The sequence below is a fragment of the Mauremys reevesii genome, linkage group 1 (assembly GCF_016161935.1).
Source record: "Mauremys reevesii isolate NIE-2019 linkage group 1, ASM1616193v1, whole genome shotgun sequence".
NCBI classification, from domain to species: domain Eukaryota; kingdom Metazoa; phylum Chordata; order Testudines; family Geoemydidae; genus Mauremys; species Mauremys reevesii.
The window spans coordinates 111104566-111126975 of record NC_052623.1 but is presented as its reverse complement, the minus strand read 5'-3'; the positions used below and the strand labels follow the sequence as shown (position 1 = coordinate 111126975).

The 22410-nt window shown below is 45.7% G+C and overlaps 1 protein-coding gene across 1 annotated transcript in view; it reads left to right on the top strand.

Annotated features, from left to right (window-relative positions):
• COL4A1 (collagen type IV alpha 1 chain) overlaps positions 1-22410 on the top strand; it is a 146345-nt gene that overhangs the window by 89770 nt on the left and 34165 nt on the right. The window contains exons 31-42 of the mRNA XM_039517805.1: positions 2247-2344; positions 2571-2721; positions 3267-3380; positions 3851-4018; positions 5346-5435; positions 7442-7594; positions 9181-9279; positions 9372-9461; positions 17842-17981; positions 19309-19435; positions 19516-19596; positions 20694-20792. Coding sequence (XP_039373739.1) covers positions 2247-2344; positions 2571-2721; positions 3267-3380; positions 3851-4018; positions 5346-5435; positions 7442-7594; positions 9181-9279; positions 9372-9461; positions 17842-17981; positions 19309-19435; positions 19516-19596; positions 20694-20792 — 1410 coding nt within the window. The remainder of the gene's footprint in view (positions 1-2246; positions 2345-2570; positions 2722-3266; positions 3381-3850; positions 4019-5345; positions 5436-7441; positions 7595-9180; positions 9280-9371; positions 9462-17841; positions 17982-19308; positions 19436-19515; positions 19597-20693; positions 20793-22410) is intronic.

Sequence of the window (22410 nt, the reverse complement as noted above, 5' to 3'; positions counted from 1 at the left end):
CCTGATAGATCGATTGCTACCTGCCAATCCGGCGGGTAGTGTAGACGTACCCTTACTAACGTATGGAAGATATACTTCAGAGCACTGCTCACACTCTTTCAGTGCTGGATTGTGACCCAGCGTTGTTAAGCCAGGGTAGGGAGTAATGGCAAGTAACCCCCCTTTCCTCAAAACCCCATGTGCATTTGCATTATTGCTCACTGTATTGTGAATCTAAGCTGCATGTCTGTTATCTGAATAGTAGATGGGCTGGAAAGAGTTGTCAGGCTATCTGGAGAGACTCAAGGGCATGAGTACCAACCTCAGGGCAGAGTGTGAAGAAGCAGTGCACAAACCCCAAATTGGTTGTGAGTTCTATACTCAGATTTCACCAACCAAGTATCAAATATGAACACCTCAGGCACTACAACAGCATAAACATGGAGTCACAGGCAGTCCCCTTGGCTACTCCAGTCTATCGTGCCACCCAGGCAAGCCTGCCTTTGTGGTAGATGGTCCCTTACCCCAAAAATCACAACAATGTTCAATTTATTCCCGGTCCCAAAGGACTGGTCACTTAGCCCAGGTCAATTGCATGTTAGATCCCACACAAAAGACAATGCTTGTAGCCAATCCTATAATAAATTTAATAAAAATTTATGAGCTAAGAAAAATAAATGAGAGAGTTATTCATAAGGTTAAAGCAAACAACCATACACACAAATGACTTACAGGCTCAGGTTCCAAAAGATGATAGAAATTTCTATAATAAGCATCCTCTATATGTCTTTTGGGCTAACCCAGGCTAAATGGCTCAGGATCCCTGGCTTATGCTTAGAAATCTTGCCCTCTCGAAGTCAAAGCAGCATAGTGATAGCACCAGTTTCTTCTTATCAGGGATTTTTGTTCCCTTCCCCCAGAGTTCAAGCTGTCTCTGCTTCATAGTAGGGAAGGGGACATGGGAGGGAGCAATTAACCAAGTGTTTTGTCCTCTGATGTTCCACAATGTTTGTCTGGTGTCTATGGACCTTCTTTTATTGGGCAGGAGATAACACCTCCTATGGTAAACCAATATTTCATACTTGGTAATGCTTCTCTCCTGACTGTGGAGGTTTACAGCTTCAGAGCAAACACTTCTACTGTTACAGAGCAAACACTCAAATATTACCTCATAACATGGGATAGAGATATTATAAGTGGCATGAGCTGGCACCTGGTCTGCCAGCCTCATAGAAGTTCTAAAGGGGAGGGGAATGGGCAGGGCTTTGGTTCCACCCACATCTGACTCATCAATTAGTGCAGGGGTCAGCAACCTCTGGCACGCGGCTTGCCAGGGTAAGCACCCTGGTGGGCCAGGCCAGTTTGTTTACCTGCCATGTCAGCAGGTTCGGCAGATTGCAGCTCCCACTGGCTGCAGTTCACCGTTCCAGGCCAATGGGGGCGGCAGGAAGCGGCGCGGGCGAGGGATATGCTGGCCGTGGCTTCCCGCCACCCCCATTGGCCTGGGACGGCGAATTGCGGCCAGTGGGAGCCGCGATCGGCCAAACCTGTGGACGTGGCAGGTAAACAAACTGGCCCGGCCCGCCAGGGTGCTTACCCTGGCGAGCCGCGTGCCAGAGGTTGCTGACCCCTGAATTGGTGGATCTGGAAGTGAGGAAATAAGTTGCATCCAGTAAAGGGCTGCAGTAAATTGCTTTACCCTTGGAGTAAGGAGCAAGAAATGAACTATGTCTCATAGTTCCAACTCCTTCCCCGTGTTCCTCCTTGGGCAGCACATTTATGCACCACCCCTTGTCAGGGACTGAGCCTCAAAGCTGAATCTAGCTTTTTGTGTGGAAAAGGAGATGCATTTATGATTATGCAAAGCAGACTAGTGCTCTGTGAGGTCTACTTTAAATGCCCGCAGAAGTTCAGAAAGTTTACTAGAATGCATTCTTTCCTTTAAAAAAGGCATATTTTTTCTAAATGAGGTCAACCTGTGCAAATACTAATTCAACATCAGTCATTAAATATATATATTACTTCATTCACCCAAGACAAAATCCTGCAAGGTGCTGAGCCCCCTAAACTCTATTGAAGTTATTGAGATTTGGGACTGCACAGCCCCTCACAAGAGGTGCTCAGCTCCTCACACGTTTGGCATTTGAAGAGACCGACGTGACCCTGTTTAATACCTCTCTATGTGAGTGTGAATAGTTCATTTAAAAAGCAGAAGAAACTTTAGGGTTAACTTACTGAGACCCTGATTATGTGTGTTTGTTTTGTAGGTTTCCCAGGTCAGCCTGGCACATCAGGTCAGCCAGGGCCTCAAGGGCGTCCTGGCTTTGATGGTTTACCAGGCACACCAGGTTTACCTGGTCACAAAGTGAGTGTTTGCAGTTTACATTGTTCTTTTCATTACTATTTGTATTATCAACAATACAGAGCTCTTGCTGGTACTAAGAAAAGTATAGTAGGCCAACTCCTCATCTGGGGTAATTTAGCATATATCCAGAGAAGGCTGGTATGATGTTCTGCCTCCCAATTGCTTAATTTAAAAACACTTAATTTATTGTATATTGACTTCTAATCTATATTATTTGCACCTTAAGGGTGACCCTGGAGTGGGTCTCCCAGGTCCTAAAGGATTACCAGGCCCACAGGGCCCAGCTGGCTTCCCTGGAGAAAAAGGAAATGCTGGTTTGCCTGGCTTACGAGGAGAGCAAGGATTTCCAGGTGTACCTGGTCAGCCAGGAATCCAAGGTAATTTAAAAAAATCAAAGTTACAGCTCATTAGTATCAAGTATCAGGGGATAGCTGTGTTAGTCTGTATCCACAAAAACAACAAGGAGTCCGGTGGCACCTTAAAGACTAACGGATTTATTTGGGCATAAGCTTATGCCCAAATAAATCCGTTAGTCTTTAAGGTGCCACCGGACTCCTTGTAGTTCATTAGTAGTAACATTTTTTACAATTTTTAAAAATAAATCTTAATGGTTGAAATTCACACCTGTGCAAAAAGCCAGCAAAAGACCCGTGCACCACTTAAACTTCCATATATAATGTCCATTTCCCTTCCCTCTCTGCCTCCTTCCTGCCCACCTGGCTGTGCAGCCCTTCCTCTCCCCATTGCTTTTGGAACAGCCATGAAGAAAACACTAATGACTTAAATGATGTGTAGGCCTTCTGCCGGCCCTTTGCACGAGTGGGGGGAATGTCGCGCAAGGTGCCTGTCTACTATCTGCCCCAAGCAAGCCAAAAAGGTAATATGGCAAAATAATTGACTTATGCTTTATTTTTCCCTGTAGGTGGCCCAGGTTCAGCTGGATTACCAGGTTCACAAGGTCCCCCAGGTGTGCCAGGAATAGGCCCTCCAGGGCCTCCCGGACCTCCAGGAGGACCAGGGCCACAGGGACCAAAAGGTGATACAAAATACTTGCTGGTTTTGTGTGTTCTTCCTTTTTCATTTATATCTGGAATCAATTTTATGAATCGTATGGGCATTAATATGGGGGAAAGTGGTAGGCCGCTTTTATAATATTTTCCAGCCTTTTAGAAATGTAAACTCCCTGGATAAGAATCTTTAGAAAACCAGAATGTCATCAGGCTTCATTTCTGTGACCTAAAACTGAAAGTTGATGCGCAACTTCCTCCCAAAATCTCTGCAGGCTGCACATACCAGCTGATGTAGCAGATTAAAAATAGAAATGGATAAGATTGAAACAGCACTTAGATTATGAGGATTTTTTCACTTTGTTTTCCTCTACTAATAAAGAAATGTGCTTTGTTTTCCACAAGATGCACATTTACAGAACATATTTATACTTTATACTGTCATCGGATTAATAAAGTCCTATGTGCTCTATTAAGAGTTGGGTTTTTTTCCCTGTAGGATTTCCTGGAACAAAGGGAGAGAGGGGCTACCCAGGTATCCCAGGACTAGATATGCCAGGACCAAAAGGAGATAAGGGTAGCCCTGGCCAGAGTGGGCTACCAGGTTTGGTAGGTTTATCTGGTGAACCTGGTCCACAAGGAAAAGGTGGACTTCCAGGCTTTCCAGGTATGCATTTTTGCTTTCAGAAAATTAATCATTTCGGTTTTTTGACTGTTTCAAATACCAATAATAAATTAAAGATCTGTTTGTTTTTTTTAAGTAAACAAAACAAATTAAGAATAGTCTGTGGAGAAAATAGGATCTATCTTTTTTATTAAATCATAGTTGTATGAAATTCTGTGTCATTATGCCACTTAGTTGTATGCCTTTCATTGCAGTTAGAGTTTGATTCTGGAAGATTCTGAGTACTCAGGCTGTGATCCAACAAAACACTTAAGCACATGCTTAACTCTAAGCATCTCCTTAAGTGTTCTGGTGGATCAGAGCTTGATAGCTTTCAAAGTCAAGCCCTTAAATTGTGGCTAAGGATCCACCTTTAAAAAACAAAAGATACTGCTGTTCTTCTGTCAGACTCATCCCTGATGTTTAGGCAGTGTTTGAGCTCAATAAAACGAGTATTAACCTGGAGCAATTGTGTTGTAATTCCAGCTGAGATTATCATCTGACCCTGCATCTCATTACTTTGGAATTTTAAGGAACTGTCAAGAACTCTCTATTTTGGATTGATCTTGATTCTCTACTTTTCATCTTTTTTTTTTTTTACTGTTTCTTTCTCTATCAATTTGGTTCTGAGATGTGATTGCTAATTTAACTGCCTCACTGCAAACTATTTTAACAGCCTACTGGGCTTGCCATGTATATGATATTATATATAAAACACACCTGGCAAACAAACTGACAGGACAGAGCCCATAGTTCTGGGTTATCTTATTTTGGGCGGGATGGATGGGATTTAAATATTTCAGGTGGGCTCAGTCATAAATTTGAAAATAAAATACAATAAAAGATTCTGGGAATCCTGTGCTAACAATTTTAAAAAATCCAAATGTATTTCTTGACCAAATTACTCTGTTTTTTATATATATAAATGGCATTTGATAAGAGATTATACTTGGATGATTAGGTTTTGTTTTCAGAGACTTAAGGAACATGTGTTGTTTACTAGACATATTACTTACTAAATTTTTATTAATGATTAATATAATCACTGACAGTACAAATTATTTTTTTACATATGTATTAAAAGAGAGAGTGACAAATACAATAAGTAATGGAATATAAAGTTGAGACAATATAGATCAGGAATTATATAAGACTATACAATTGTTAAACAAATTATGTTTTTTTAAATTAGTTCATCCCATTTGACTTATCTTTTTTTTCAAGAGTTCAGTTCCTAATGTAATATAGGCAGTAAGTCATTCACTTTCTGTTACTTATTTTATTTTAGTCAATTACATTTCTATTAAATATTATTTTGCTTTGGTTTCAGGCATCAAAGGAGAAATGGGAGTTATGGGAACCCCTGGAATCCCAGGTGCTCCTGGGCCATTAGGAAATCCAGGATTTCAGGGTGAAAAAGGTAGGAATTTTTGACAAATGAAAATCTAGCGAGAAGTCATTAAGAGATTGCCTCTGATTAGAATGTGAATCTAAAGTCATTTAAAAAACCCACTATGGGTTTGGACGTTCAAGGAGGACAGAATATTGGAGTCAGGATCTGCATGTTATATTGAGGTCCTGTTTAGCATATTTACAATGTTAATGGAAGTTTAAAACTTTTATCTAAGATATGGTATAATCATTAGAGCACAGACACTGAGCCAGGGGCACCAGAACTTGGGGGGCCAAAGGGCCATGTCTCTCCCACTTTTTGAAAGCTGATTGGCCTGGCCCGTCCTCTTTTCACCCAGTGCCCGGTCCCCTGCCCCTCCTCTTCCCCCCAAGACCCGCCCCCAGCCAGGACAGGAGCTGGAGCCAGGTTGGGGTAAGAGCCGCGTAGGCAGCTATGGGGAGCCACGGACCCTCCACCTGCCCTGGGTGGGGTGTCTGGGGGGCAAGGACATGGGCTGGGGGCTGCTCTCAGTCCCCCCCAATCCCAGGCAGGTGGAGGGGCCCAGACTGCCTGGCCAGGCTCCAGCTTCCGGCTTCACCAGGAGGTGGGGCCACAGGGGTGGGGCCACATAGGGGGTGAGCCCTTGTACACTCCCTCCCCCACTTTTAGGAAGATTCCATTGCCCCTGCACTGAGCCACTGAGAGCACAGTGTCTAAATGTATTATAGACGCTGATTTATTAAGCTTAGTTTTCAACCATAATAGGCCATTCCTGTCCTAAAATACTTAAATTGGCACCTCAGGATGAATATGCATCAGTCTGAGCATCTATTTATGGGGTAGATGCCCTAGACCTTTACGTAAAACTTCACAAGAAATGAATAGGTTTTATAGAAGTTTTAAATTTGTAAAAAAGTGGCAGGAGTCTGTTAGCAGGTATTAGAACCCTGCAGGGAGCTGCTGATTGGTTCCTGCTGACTCACTGTTGAAGACATGGCTCATTAACTCTACCCTTGATAAAAGGCAGGTGGGAGCCAGAGACTGGGGCTGAGAATTCCTAAAGAGGAACCCCAGGGCATGACCACACTAAGAAAATAAGTGTATTTATGACATGTGTTAATAGGTCAAGATAAAACATAGACTCCACCACTACGGTTTACCATGACCAGCTAACACATGTTAGAAGTGCAACTGTCTTGGCTACTCTATGATTTTAATATGTTAAAAATACATCTTTTATTTTCCTAGTGAAGACAGGGCCTTGGAAATAGCCATGTCTGGGGAGTAGGTATGGACTGAAGTGTATGTTGTTTTGATTTGAGTGGCCTTGTTAGCAAAGCTGGACACCAAGAATAGGATGCACTAATCCAGAGGTTTTTTTCCATGCAAGTGCAGGGTAAGGACCAGCCAGATCAGGGAGGATTCAAGAGAAATTACCCTAAAAGATATAGAATTTAAAGGAGAGTTAAATCCTTCCTATGGGTTGTTCTAGCCATCCCATAGGATTCTATCATTAAATTTTCCTAGGTGGGTTTAAAAAAAATGTAGAAAGATTGTCATTAAATTCTGTAATTTGGGGGTGTTACAATAAGGTGCCCCCATTTGAAAATTGGGCACATTGTATCTGATGGAGGGGCAGGAGAGGGAATGACAATAACAGAAGCTTCCTTCCAACCCCAACCTCATTCTGCTGGGACAAGGTAGGTGAAAAAGTGAGAGGGCCACACCACCTGAAAGGTGCAGTGATTTAAACATCCTTCCAGGCCACTTCCTTAGGCAGGGCTGCTGTGGAGCCTGGTCATAAATTAAAGCAGCTTTCTGGTTGGCAGAACTCAACCTCCCTTGCAACACAGCTACCCTCATGGGAACATGGAGTAAAAAATGCCCCATCCTGTCCCTGTGGAGCTAAATCAGGCTCCCCTGACCTTGGTACACTTAGCTCACAGTTTGAATTAGTAATTACTTTGTTTTGCACATATCTGTCACACATCATACGTTACTGTGGTGTTCTATCTGGTATTCTCTCACTGCAGGTTCTCAAGGTTTTCCGGGTACGTCAGGGCCACGAGGTGATACTGGTTTAAAAGGGAGTAAAGGTGAAATAGGTCTACCAGGAGAACCAGGAACCATGAACATACTGGACATGGGAAATATGAAAGGCCAAAAGGGAGACCCAGGAGAAAAAGGTAAACTTTTATCTTTACATTTGGATAAGTACTGATCTTTATCTATTATGTGTTAACGATAATGCTTAGTTAAAGGTGATGCTTGGTGTTTGTCCTCTGTTACATCTTGATTTTAGAAAGCCAGCTTTCAAAAATCAAAATCTAGGAGCTTCACATAGCCAACTAAACATTTATCTCCAAGTTTATTCAACACTCCCTAGGGAAAGGTGTCATTCTGGTATACAGTGGCAAATTTAAAAGTTTTCTACTGGTTTGCAGGAAATCAGTGGTTCTACCAATCCTTTTTCTCATTTTAAGCACATCCTTAGGAGAAAAAAGTATCTCTTGAATCAGCAGAATCTCTCACAACAGAAGAAACATTTTAAGTGTGTCCACAGTAACCGCAATAGCTGGTCAGAAAATTTAAACCTTTGCTCTTGAAAAATATTGAAACCTCAAAGTTGTTTTCCTTTCGAAGGTTTTGAAACAGACCCAATTTTTTGCTGTTTTTTTAATGCATTTTTTTGTATTTTTTTTATAAAAATCATTATCAAAATGAGTATTGACATTTTTGGTTTTAACGCTAATCCATTTTTTGGTAAATTAAAACGTTCAGTGATCTTTTCAGTAACCTTTTCAGTTGGGTAAAAGGCACCATATTTTTTTTTAATAATGAAATCTTTCAACAATGTTCATTGAAAAAATTCAATTTCAAACTAAAGCCATTTTTCAACAAAGCTTCTTGTTTTAAAAATTTCAATAGCTACTCTCCAGCACCCAGATTCCTTATTAAGACTAATTTATTGTATGATGCTAACAAGAAGTGAATCAACTAACAAAATATAAAGGTAAAAAAATCTAATTCACAGTGACCCTTTCCTCTGGGTTTCTCTATATGTGCTGTCTTCTCCGTTTCTCTCTAAGATTCCTTTGGAACTGTCTTCATTTTGTGTCTTGCAAAAAGAAATGGTGCACAGGATAGTGGCCATGGCTTAGAAGCAGAGGCACTATATTTATGTATGGACAACAGCATAAGGGGGCTCTTAGACAAAGGTCTAAAGTTAGGTAAATCAAGGTAGCAGGGGCTTTCACATCTGAGCCAACACAGAGGTCACTCAAACAGCCTCTTGTTCACAGACAGACCCCACAGTTACCTGCTTGGACAGCAGAATAGTCTCCTCAGTCATTCATGTTGCAACCTGACACTGTCTGGTGTCTCATTACACATTAACATAATTAATAATAGGACACTAGCTTTCTGCTAGATGTCTCAAATACATTTATCCATTCTGAATGTATTATGTTTCTTTGCATGGTCTTTTTCAAGATATATCTTGCCACATATGTTACAGAAGAAACCCAATACTGTGATTGTGTGCACTAACAACAAAGCTGATTTTGGTTACATATACATAGCTGGTGTGCTAGATAACTCTTACAATGTTACCGCACTACATCTGAAGTTTGAATTAATCCATTTCCTTGCTTAGTATAGAGAAGTGACAACTGTGAAGATTCTCACAATGCAGGATTTGCCTATTACTTTACATGTGAGAGTAAAATTAATGAAAGAATTGAAAATTAGTTTTGGTTTTTTTGGTATCCAGGACAAGAAGGACCATTTGGAGAAAAGGGAAAAACAGGGGATTATGGTGTACCAGGAATGCCAGGGAAGGATGGTGAACCTGGCTTCCCAGGACTTCCAGGTATGTTTGCAGCTTTTAATAAATGTAACTAGCACAGACTTTTGTAACCCTTGTTAACTAATGGAACTTGTAATACTTTTCATTGTTCGTAGGACGAAAAGGTGATCAAGGCCCTCCAGGATACCCAGGTGACCCAGGATTTCCAGGACAAAAAGGATCAATTGGAGAAATGGGTTTGCCAGGTACCACATGGTGTGAACTTAGCTTGTTGAGATATCACCTTCACAAAGATATCTGTCAAAAGTGGCTGGTCAAAATAGTGAAGGAAACACAGATCTTAAAATATTTAGGGATAGATTGAGACTTTAACCAATAGCTGTGTCACCCCAGGAGAGATGCCCAGGAAGGAATTGTGACAGAGTCCTCCTCCTTATTTCAGAGGGGAATAACTTCCCTCAGCTGGTTGCAGGTTACATCCCACCTCATGTTACCTCAGCTCTGCTGGCCAACAGTTTGGAGTGGTGCGACAGTCCAGGCTCTACTCACTGATTACTCAGCACTGTGGCACACTACTCCTGTTCTCTTCCTCTGCCTGGAATTGACGTGGAAAGGCTCCACATGGTGTAGGGAACTTATTGCCCCTTGTGCACCCATGTCTGGCCACTTTCTGACCCTGGAAACCCTCAAGTTAAAAATAATTATTGTTAGTGCTCAGTCAAAGAAGATTTTCTTGTTAAACTATGTTCTTCTTCGAGTGATCGTTCATATCAATTTCAGTTAGGTGTGTGCATGCACCGTGTGCACGGATGTCGGAAACTTTTTCCCTAGTAGCTACCCGTCGGGCTGGTTGGGGAGCCCATGGAGGGGCGCCGATATGGCGATCTATATAAGACCCTGCCAGCCCGACCCCCTTTCAGTTCCTTCTTGCTGCCGGTAACAGTTGTTGGAACAGTGGTCTCTTGTTTCATCAAGTGCTCCACTTATCCCTAGCTTATCTTATCTTGATTGTCGATTAATTGTTATTAGTTAGTGGTAAGTGTTTCCTATAGTATTAAGCGTAGTCTAGTAGTTGAGAGCAGTCCCGTCAATGACTGCCCTGCGGGGATCTGGGGCATGCTGTCCCAGGGCTTCAAGCCTTGCAACTCTTGCAACAAGCCCATGCCTATGGGCGACCTTGACGATTCCTGTCTCAGGTGTCTGGACTCTAACCAGGCCTCTATGCAGGACAAGGCCGCCAGGCCCAGATCTGCTCATCCCAGCCCTGCACAAGGGACAGTGCAAGTGGAAGAGATCACATTACCTTCCACACTGGATACCTTCCAGGCTGCCAGAGGGCTCATCGAAATGACGGCTCCAGTGCCTCTGACCCCAGCACTGGCTCCAACCCGAGTCCCAGTACCACGCAAGGGTGAACCGGTGATGTTTGGAATGGCAGCCCTCAGACCAGCATCTCCATGCCGCTCGGAGTCCCGGCACCACCACAGGTACCAGTCTGACTCACGGCACCGGTTAGAATTGCGGCACTGGTCTCACAGTCCCAATCCTCAGAGCCGTTCCCGCTCGAGGTTGCAATCGACTGCTGGATCATGGTCCCACTACAGATCCAGGTCACGATCAGTGACCTCGCTGCACCATTTGGACCGACGCAGTGTGGAACTTCGATCTCCTCATCAACTGTCGCCATGACACCGGCTGGTGGCCTGCCACCGCTCTCCATCGCGGCACCACTCTCCATCGCAGCACTGCTCATCAGCTCGGCGCTGCTCACCAGTGCGGCACCATTCGCCAGCGCGGCACCATTCACCAGCGTGGCACCACTCTTCATCGTGGCACCGCTCTACTGCCTGGCACCGCTCTTCATTGCGGCACCAGTCGCGGTCACGATCAGCCTCCTGGCACTGATCCCCACATGACCCACACCTGCCAAGGGACTCGGTGCCCCCTTTGCTTCTCTCGCGTACCGCTTCTCCTTGGCTGTCGCAATCTTGGTCCCCTTCTGGCAGGTCAGAGAGAGCTTCAGGGTTCTCGGACATTCCCCAGTCGGGCACGGGGAGCCTTGGCCAAGATCCCCCAGCACCCAACTGGCAGCCCCAGTGGCAATTTTGGACCCCCTGGGCATATCACCAGGCCCAGGGCGCCCCCACAGTTGCCCAACCACCCTCAGGATTGAGCACCTGGCCCCCCAAGGCGACTATCAGCCGCCCCCCTCCAGACCCGGACCAACCTGCGGAGCCAGCGCCCGTGGTAGGAGCTACCCCAAGCACCCAGGAAGAACCACTCATGCCTGACCAGGAGACTATCTCCGCACCGGCCCTTCCAGTGGAGTCATCTTTGTCCTCCCCTGATGAGGCTGTGGCTGGCACGTCCACGTCTAGTCCACCCCCGACGGACTTCAGGGTCCTTCAAAAACTGTTGAGGCACATGGCCCTCAATATAAACCTCCAAAATGAGGAGGTTGTGGAGGAGGATGAAGATGACTCCACTGGAGTCCATGGGGTGGATATTCTAGGCCGGGGGGGGCCTTCCAGGGTGGCCCTCCCCATGAATAAAACCATTCAGAACAATGCCAAGTCTCTGTGGCAAACCCCGGACTCCATCCCTCCCACTGCTAAGGGAGTAGAAAGAAAGTACTTTGTCCCCACCAGGGGTTATGAATACCTTTTTACCCACCCCACCCCACGCTTGCTTGTGGTGGATGTGGTGAATGCCAAGGAAAGGCAGGGCCAACAAGGGCCTGTGCCCAAGTCAAAGGATGCTAAGCATCTGGACCTTTTTGGGAGAAAAATTTATTCTACTGGGGGTCTCTCGCTAGCGATCCTCAGTAGGGACAATTTTAACTCTTGGTCTGCGGTCCTCAAATTTCAAGATCTTCTCCCAGCAGAGGCTCGTACAGAACTGGGGTCCATTGCTGAGGAGGGCAAATTGGTTGCTCGGACCTCCCTCCAAGGTTCCTTCAATGCTGTGGATGCAGCTGCACGCACTCTGGCATCAGGTATCGCCATGCACTGGAACGCTTGGCTTCCGTCTTCAGGCCGCCTGCCCGAGGCTCAGCACACTATCCAGGACCTCCCCTTTGATGGCCAGGGCTTGTTTGCGGAACAAAGTGATTCCCTCCTGCATAGCAGGGGTCCCCAACCTTTTCGTCTGGCGGGCGCCAGACGAAGGACCATGGTGGTGGTGGAGCATCCGCTGAAATGCCGCCGAATTTTGGCGGCATTTCAGTGGTGACGCCTCTCAATGATGCCACTTGCCATGGACAAGCGACGTCATAGAGAGGCGTCGCCACCGAAACACTGCAGAAATTCGGCGGCATTTCGGCGGATGCTCCACCGCCGGCCAGGATGCAGGCGCATTTAGATGGCACCCGCGGGCACCACGTTGGGGACCCCTGCTTTAAAGGACACGAGGAATACTATTAAATCCTTAGGTATGCATACCCCGGCTAACCAAAGGAAGCCATTTAAACCCCAGACCACTCAGCAATGCCCTTTCCCTCATAGACTGAGGCAGGACTTTTCTCATCAAAGAAGTAGATACTCTCGATGTAGACCGTCTTGCCCCCTCTCCGGGCAAGGTCAAAGACAGTCCAAGCCACCCCCGGCCCTAAGTGCCCATTTTGAAGGTGTGTCAGAGGACGGAATACCAGCTCTTACCCCGGACAGTTATCCCTTTCTCAACGTCTATCCCATTTCTACCATGCCTGGTCCCGTATCACATCGGACCATTGGATCCTCCGCACGGTGCAGACGGGATATTCCATCCATTTCCATACCATCCCGCCCTCCCACCCTCCTTTCCCGTCCCTCTTCAGGGACCCTTCTCACGAGCAACTCCTCATCCAGGAGGTTCAATCCCTCCTTGCCCTAGGGGCAGTGGAAGAAGGAGCTCAGGGGCAAGGGTTTCTACTCCTGTTATTTCCTTGTCCTCAAGGCAAAGGGAGGCCTAAGACCTATTCTGGACCTCAGGGAGCTCAACAAGTACATGGTCAACCTGAAGTTCCATATGGTCTCCTTAGTCACTATCATTCCCTCACCGGGAGACTGGTATGCCGCCCTCGATATGAAACACGTGTACTTTCACATTTCAGTTATCCCCCCTCACAGAAGTTTCCTCCGCGTCATAGTGAGCAAGCTGCACTATCAGTTCTCAGCCCTCCCATTCGGCTTGTGCACAGCCCCAGGCGTCTTTACCAAGTGCATGGCAGTTGTGGCAGCCTTTCTTCGCCGACACCACGTGCACATCTTCCCGTACCTCGATGACTGGCTTATATGGGGCTTATGTCCAGTCTCAGGTACATCTAATCACGGACACATTCATTCGCTTGAGTATCATGGTAAATGTCAGCAAATCCGTCCTCGCACCTACTCAAACAATAAAGTTAATAGGTGCAGTCCTGGACGCAAACCAAGCGAGGGCTTTCCTCCCGGCAGCACGGTGCTTGGCTATAACAGGCATAATTACCAGCTTCTGCAAGTTTCCCACCACCACAGCAAGGCAGTGCCTCAGGTTGCTGGGTCACATGGCGTCCTGTACCTACATGGTGCAGCATGCCGACTAAGACTCAGGCCGCTACAGACATGGTTGGCTTCAGCCTACTGACCTGGATGCGACAGTCTAGAAATGGTCCTCACGGTCCAGAAGTGCACACTCGACTCCCTACAATGGTGGCTGGATCCTCGGATGGTGGGTGCTGGGGTCCCATTCCATCCCCCCAACCCACCCTTACCCTGGTCACAGACGCATCTGCCCTGGGATGGGGGACCCGCCTCAGTAACCTGACAACGCACGGCTTATGGCACAAGAGCGAGCTGTCATTGCACATCAACATCAAAGAGCTCAGGGAAATTCACCTTGTGTGCCAAGCCTTTCTCCTCCACTTGCAGGGCCACTGTGTAGCAGTCCTAACAGACAACACCACGGCTGTGTTCTACCTGAACAAGCAAGGCAGAGCCCTGTCATCGCCACTCTGCCACGAAGCCCTCCTTTTGTGGGACTTCTGCTTAGCCCCCTCCATCAACCTTCAGGCCTCGTATCTACCGGATGTCCAGAACATTCTGGCAGACAGCTTGAGCAAGTGTTTTCTTACTCACGAATGGTCAATACATCCGGATATCATTAATTCCATTTTCCGCACCTGGGAGTTTCCCCGAGTCGACTTGTTCACTTCGCGGTCCAACAGGAAGTGCCAAGCCTTCTGTTCTTTCTGGGGCCACAGTCCAGGCTCGATAGCAGATGCCTTCCAGATCATGTGGTTGGGTCAGTTGCTTTATGCCTTCCCTCTGTTTCTGTTGGTACACGAGGTGCTCCTCAAGGTCCGCCGGGACAGGGCAGATGTCATTCTGGTAGCCCACAGATGTTATTCTGGTAGCCCCTGCCTGGCTGTGTCAGTGTTGGTACCCGATCCTGCTGGACCTGTCAATCCAGGCTCCCCTGCGTCTCCCTTTCAGCGCTGACCTCATCTCTCAGAACCATGGTCGTCTCCTGCACTCGGACCTTCAGTCGCTCCACCTCACAGTCTGGAGGATCCGTGGCTAAACCAGGCTGAACGCACCTGTTCGGACTCGGTAAGGTGGGTGCTTCTCGAAAGTCGCAAGCCGTCAACGAGGCTTACCTACGAAGCCAAGTGGAAAAGGTTTTCCAGCTGGTGCGCTCAGCGGCAGGTGCCCCCACTTCAGGCTCCAATTCCGTGCATCTTGGACTACCTGATGTCCCTAAAGGGCCAGCACCTAGCCTTTGGATCCCTTAAGGTCCACCTCACGACCATCTCTGCGTTTAACCCAGGCACGGCTGGGCACTCCATGTTTGCACACCCGGTTGTGCGGCGTTTCCTCAAAGGCCTGGAGAAAATCCATCCTCCAACGAAGCCACCCGTGCCTGCATGGGACCTTAGCTTGGTCCTCTCTTGCCTTATGGGCCCTCCTTTTGAGCCGCTGGCCTCCTGCTCACTTCTCTGTCTCTCCTGGAAGGTCACCTTCCTAGTGGCCAGCACTTCCGCACATCGGGTGTCCGAACTACGTGTGAGCCACCCTATATTTTCTTTCATAAAGATAAAGTTCAACTAAGACCTCACCCGGCCTTCCTACCAAAAGTGATGTCCCGCTTCCATGTGAGCCAGGATATCTTCCTACCAGTTTTCTACCCAAAACCGCATGCTGACCTTCGTGAATAACATCTCCATTCTCTTGATGTTCGAAGGGGACTCGCCTTCTATATAGACAGAACAAAGCCCTTTCGTAAAACAACCCAGTTGTTTGTTGCCATTGCGGAGTGGATGAAAGGCGCCCCGATTTCCTCTCAACGAATATCTTTGTGGATCACCGGGTGCATTTGTGCTTGCTATAACCTGGCAAACGTCCCTCTGCCTGCTATTACGGCTCACTCCACAAGAGCTCAGGCGTCATCAGCTGCCTTCCTGGCACACATTCCTCTCCAGGAAATCTGCAGGGCTGCCACGTGGGCCTCACACCTTCACGTCCCACTATGCCATCGTCCGGTACTCTCGGGATGATGCGGCCTTTGGCAGAGCGATTCATCAATCTGCAGTTCCTTGACTCCGACCTCACCTCCAGGTAAGGCTTGGGAGTCACCTAACTGGAACTGATATGAGCAATCACTCAAAGAAGAAATAGCGGTTACTCACCTTTCTGTAACTGCTGTTCTTCGAGATGTGTTGCTCATATCTATTCCATTCCCCACCACCTTCCCCTCTGTCGGAGTAGCTGGCAAGAAGGAACTGAAGAGGGGTCGGGCTGGCAGGGTCTTATATAGATCACCATATCGGCGCCACTCCAGGTGCTCCCTAGACGGCCCGACCGGTAGCTGCTAGGGAAAAAGTTTCCAACATCCATGCACGCGGCGCGCGCACACACCTAACTGGAATAGATATGAGCAACACATCTCGAAGAACAACAGTTACAGAAAGGTGAGTAACCGTTTTTTATTTGCATAGATTGGATAACAGAGAGGATGCTGTCCTTTCGCCACTGGTTTAAATATGGCCCAAGTCAGTAGTGACCAAGGCTATGTCTACGCTTATGGTGGAGTGTAGAGTACATACTTTGCATGCCCCTCTCACATGGGTATAAATAGCAGTGTAGACGGTGAGGCACCGCTTAGGATATGTATGTACCCTACACAGCTCTCTACACACCAAAGCAGTGCCTCCCCCATCTACACTGCTATTTTTAGCAGTGTAATGTCCCATGCTGGAGCCTTTCCTCATTGCAGTGAAAGACTCCTGCAGTGGGGAAAGGCTCCAGCAGCTCCCCACTGCTGGAGCCTTTTCCCGCCATAGGGAACTGCCAGAGCCTTCTTCTGGCACAGGGGAAAGTTTTCTCTGGTAGTGAAAAATTCTGGCATAAATGAAGCAGCACGGAAAGACTCTGGCAGTTCCCTGCCGCTGGAGTCTTTACCTGCTGCCAAAGCCTTTCACTGCCACATGTAACTACACACCACAGCATGGATGCAGCCTGCTTTCCACTCTGATATGTGGCTACATATACACTATGTTGTGTGTTGCCACAAGGCCCAAAAGAAATTGCCATCTGACTTTCATTCAGTGTCCTTTGTGAAAAGAGTTGGTTGTCTGAGTTCAGGTTTTAGTGGATAAGTAGATGGCTACATCATAGTCTGCACTATTTTGGGGACTCTGAACAATATTAAAACGAGTTCCTAAATTCTGCATTCAAATCTCAGATCTTTGTATGAGGACAAACACTTCAGCACAATTACTTGTTTCAGGATCACAGGTGTAGGATTTGCACATACAATTCAGGCAGCCAGTTTTGAAAATGTTACGTATCTTTGATATAGATTTTGTCATAAAGTTGGAATGCATCCACCTGTGATAGAAATGTGGTGTCCTGGTGACAGTCTCTATTTTTTTAAAATAGAGGAATGGAAGGAATGCATCTTAGCAGGGAATCTTATCTCAGTTAAAATTGGCTATTTGTTGGTTTATACCTAAGATATTTAAGAAATCAAAGAAAAAAAGATTGGAGGCCAAAAAATCAGTAACAACGAGGCTGGCTAATTTGTCATCCAATTTCTATTCTCATAGATTATTTAGATTAATTTTAATTGTTAGTCAAAACTGGCCTTTGAGATCGAGCAAGAGAAAGAAAAGGGGGTTCACACTGCATGCTCTCTGGTTCTTATTGGCCCAGTTCTACATTTTCTCATATTTAGGAGCACATTATCACATGAGTAGGCCACTCGACCTCTCAGAGGCAGACTCTTTTAGTGACTAAGTTGCTACTACACATGGTAGATAACCTGGAAATCATTCTGGTTCCATTGATCAGATAGGTATATTACAAGTTGTATTTGTCGGTTGCTCTTTATGGAAACCTGAATATTTTTTTGCATTTGGTTGTGTGCATGGCTAAATCATAGGCACACTTCTGAACATTTATGTATAATGAAACAGGGGAAGTACCAAAAACAATTCACTTTCTTAGATGGCTAGGTTCTTGTTTATCTCTATTTACTAGACAGTACAGCAATTCACTTGTTTTCTAGTTCTAATATACACAATCGTTTCAAGGTAATATCTCAATAACAGATTTTTGTCTTTATTGCTGGGGTGCTACAGATTTAATATACTTTTTATTTTGTTGTTAGGAACACCTGGAGAAAAAGGTGTACCAGGTGTGCCAGGCTCACCAGGTGTACCAGGGTACCCTGGATTACAAGGTGCAAAAGGAGACAAAGGGGAGTTGGGTATTCCAGGGGTTGGCATTCCAGGTTCTCCGGGTGAGAAGGTATTTACAATCTCAAAAATTAATTGTCTCATTTCTAATAAGTACCTCAAAAGATTCATTTGTTCATAAGTTATTCTGTTAAATTTCTTTTTTAACATCTGAGTGGAAAGTGTGTGTGTGTGTGTGTGTGTGTGTGTGTAGACCTGGTGGTTAGGGACATGGGAGTCATGGGTTCAAGTCCCTGCTCTACTATGGACTTCCTGTATGCCCTTGGGCAACTCACTAACCTCTCTGTGTCTCAGTTCCCCATCTATAAAATGGGTCTAAACTTGAGGTGGCTTGCAGTCTAGGTTCCAAAGCCAAAGAAACCAACAGAAGTCAACCCTCCCCAACCTTGGCATTGGAAACAGGAAATGATGATGGATGTGTGTGTGTGTATAATATGTATGTGTGTGTATGGAGAGCCTCATATACTCCATGGCACAATGGTACCAAATTTTGCGGCAGTGTTGATTTATTCTAACTCCATAAAATAAAATAATTTACATCACTAAAAATGATGGAAACAAACTCTTAAAAAATGACTGAGAAGGTGCAAAACACACTACAGAAGCTCCCCGACTTACTTATGTAAGTCAAATTTTGCATAAGTCGGGAACGTATCTCCGACAATTGCGGAAAAAAAAAAAAAGCTTACAGAACTTATGGAACTTTTTCTGTAAATGTGGATTTCTGTAAGTTGGGTTTGTGTAACCCGAGGAGCGGCTGTATACTAAAACATATCCTGATTTCCCTTCCTTACAGGCATTTGAGGAGGTTAAATACATTAAAAGATTGTGAGCTGTTCAGATAATTTAGTAATGAGCACCATATACATGCCATAGATAGACTTAATTCACACTCCACATTCTGAAAGGGGCTCTGTTGTTGGTTCACAAGACTTTTTGAAGGCAAATATTTAGAGTATCCTTTGAACTTCGAAATAAAAATTATAAAATTAAACCTTGCGTTATTAATAGCAAACAAAGAATTTTGATAATCTGGACTTTGGGTGACTAAATGCATGTTCACAAAAGAAGTTATGTGGGTAACTTGTAGAAAATTGCAATCTTTATCACTGGAAGAAAAAAAAGATAAAAGGCCCCCAATGAAGTGTATAAGAAGGCTTCTAGTCATCTGTGCACTACATAAATAGAATGAATTAAGATAATTGTGTGTGTGTGAGCCTACAGGCATCACTGAATTTAATCCTAAATAAAGAGGATGAAATTCTTTAATGCGATGGTGGATATAATGGGGGGAAATTATGTAATATTGCAGAACATGATAAGCCACTTTACCAGATCCTAAGTGTGTGGCTTTTATTGTTTGCTTTTTTTTCTCATAGGGAGAAGAAGGAAGGCCAGGTGTTCCAGGCTTCCCTGGTGAAAAAGGTGAAAAGGGTAGCACAGGAATTCCAGGAATGCCTGGTCATCCAGGTCTCAAAGGATTACCTGGCATTGCAGGATATCCAGGCAAGTCCTAAAAACATTTAATGTAAAACTAACAAGAACAAATGTACAGTCAGTGAATCAAATCCTCTTGCTTTCTTTAGGCAGCCCAGGTAGCCAGGGAGAAAAGGGTGAAAAAGGACTCTCTGGTTTGGATGGCATTCCAGGTTTAAAAGGAGAAGCAGGTAAAGAATCCACTTCATTTTTAAAAAGCACCATTTCAAGTGTGCTTTCTACTCTAATAAGCGACTGAATATGGTATTGTGGACTTATATATTTATTTTGTCTCAAAGATTCCTAGTCACATTTGTTCATTTTACAAGTGAAAAATTTGGAGGTGGAGGGCGGAGGGGCATTGCAAGACAAAACCAATCATTTTAAGATGGGGGGGACTGGTTCTTTAAAGCTATTTGTTGCTACCATCATCGTTACCAATTGCATTTAAAATCCCTCACATTGACCTTTAGGGCCTGATCTCCTCTATGTTACATTGGCGTAATGTCATTGGGGTAAAACTAGTATGCTACAGTCAAAGTGGAGAGTCAGGCTATATAGGGTAATTGTATGAATTCTCATGGCCCAGTTCTGTCTCTGCAGGATATAAGCACCGATATTCAATGGGTGATACTGAGGGAGAAGACTCAAGCTCTTACTGAAGTTTCTTATACTTTAGTCTTAGCTGGGTTCACAACTATTACTATAAGAAACTAAAACAGGGATCAGCAGCCTTTGGCATGCGGCCAGTCAGGGAAATCTGATGGTGGGCCGGGACGGTTTGTTTACCTGAAGCGTCCACAGGTTTGGCCGATCGCAGCTCCCACTGGCCACGGTTCGCCGTTCCAGGCCAATGGGGGCTGTGGGAAGCGGCGGCCAGCACAGCCCTTGGCCCGTGCCACTTCCCACAGCCCCCCATTGGCCTGGAACAGCAAACCATGGCCAGCGGGAGCTGCGATCGGCCAAACCTGTGAATGCTGCAGGTGAACAAACCGTCCCGGCCCGCCAGCGGATTTCCCTGATGGGCCGTGTACCAAAGGTTGCCGATCTCTGAATTAAAAGGACTGATTCTTCTCTCTTACTGGTGTAATTCAGGAGTAACAACAGTGAAGGCAGTGGAGTTCTGCCAATGTAATACCTATGTAAAGTGAGAGCAGAATCAAATCTATAATGAATAACTGCCATTTGACTTCAATGGGAGCAGCATCATAACCTACGTTTCCATAGAGAGAAAGATGTGTACAAATCTGATGACTGGATTATAAAATGGCAATGAATGATTTTTCAGGTCAGCCTGGTCCTCAAGGTCCCTCTGGTGTCCCTGGACAGAAAGGTGAACAAGGTTATGATGGAATACCAGGTTTGCCTGGAGCAAAGGGTGACCCAGGTAAGCATCATGCCAGGTTACCTTTCTTTTGTGTTAAAATGTACATATATGTCAGATATTTATTACAGAAATGCACAGGAAGTGTCTAATTGCACAGTCAAATAAGATGGAGGACCATGTAGTTTTTAAGTACTTACATTGGGAGGATTATATACTGAAGTTTGTATAATGCCTTGCAAACTATAAAGCTGGTGATTTGGACAGAAAATTTCTTAGGAAATTGGTAGGTCTTGTCTCTATACTGACATTTTCCCCCTAAGAAATTTGCAACAATAATCTTTGTTTGAAATATTTCAGTAAAACAAATTGTTGGTTTTTCATGACAGAAGCTTTGAGCTGATTTGTAATGAAAAAAGACGGTTACTCACCTTTGTAACTGTTGTTCTTCGAGATGTGTTGCTTATATCCATTCCAATTAGGTGTGCGCGCGCTGTGTGCACATTCGTCGGAAGATTTTTACCCTAGCAACACTCGGCAGGTCGGCTGGGTCGCCCCCTGGAGTGGCGCCTTTATGGCACCGGATATATACCCCTGCCGACCCAACGGCCCCTCAGTTCCTTCTTGCCGGCTACTCCGACAGAGGGGAAGGAGGGCGGGTTTGGAATGGATATGAGCAACACATCTCGAAGAACAACAGTTACAAAGGTGAGTAACCGTCTTTTCTTCTTCGAGTGCTTGCTCATATCGATTCCAATTAGGTGATTCCCAAGCCTTACCTAGGCGGTGGGGTTGGAGTGAGATGTTGCAGAATGCAGAACTGCTGAGCCAAAGGCTGCATCATTTCTGGACTGTTGAACCAATGCGTAATGTGAGGCAAAGGTGTGAATCGATGACCAGGTAGCTGCCCGACATATTTCCTGGATGGGAACATGGGCCAGGAAGGCGGCAGATGAAGCTTGAGCCCGAGTAGAATGGGCGGTGAGGTGGCTAGCTGGAACGTGAGCCAAATCATAGCATATATGGATGCAGGACGTTACCCAAGATGAAATTCGTTGGGATGAGACCGGTAGGCCTTTCATCTGGTCTGCCACAGCTACAAAGAGCTGAGGCGACCTTTGGAAGAGTTTTGTTCTCTCAATATAAAAGGGGAGAGCCCTGCGAACGTCTAGCGTGTGCAGCTGTTGTTCCCGACGCGATGGGTCCGGCTTCGAGAAAAAGATTGGAAGGAAGATGTCTTGATTGACATGAAAGGAGGACACCACCTTAGGGAGGAAGGAGGGGTGTGATCGCAGCTGTACCTTGTCCTTATGGAACACCATATACGGGGGAGGGTCCGCTGTCAGGGCCCGAAGCTCAGATACTTGTCTTGCCAAAGTAATAGTGACGAGGAAGGCTGTCTTCCAGGAAAGGTACAGCAGCGAGCAGGTGGCTAGTGGTTCGAAAGGAGCACCCAAAAGCTAGGCTAGCACCAGGTTGAGGTCCCAGGTAGGGGTCAGGCATCTAACTTGTGGGTACAAACATTCCAATCCCTTGAGGAACCTTGAAACTATGGGGTGAGAAAAGACTGATCGGCCATTTTCCCCTGGGTGGAAGGCGGAGATGGCTGCCAGATGCACCTTTATGGAAGAGACTGCTAGGCCTTGTTCTTTCAGAGACCAGAGGTAGTCCAGGACAGTAG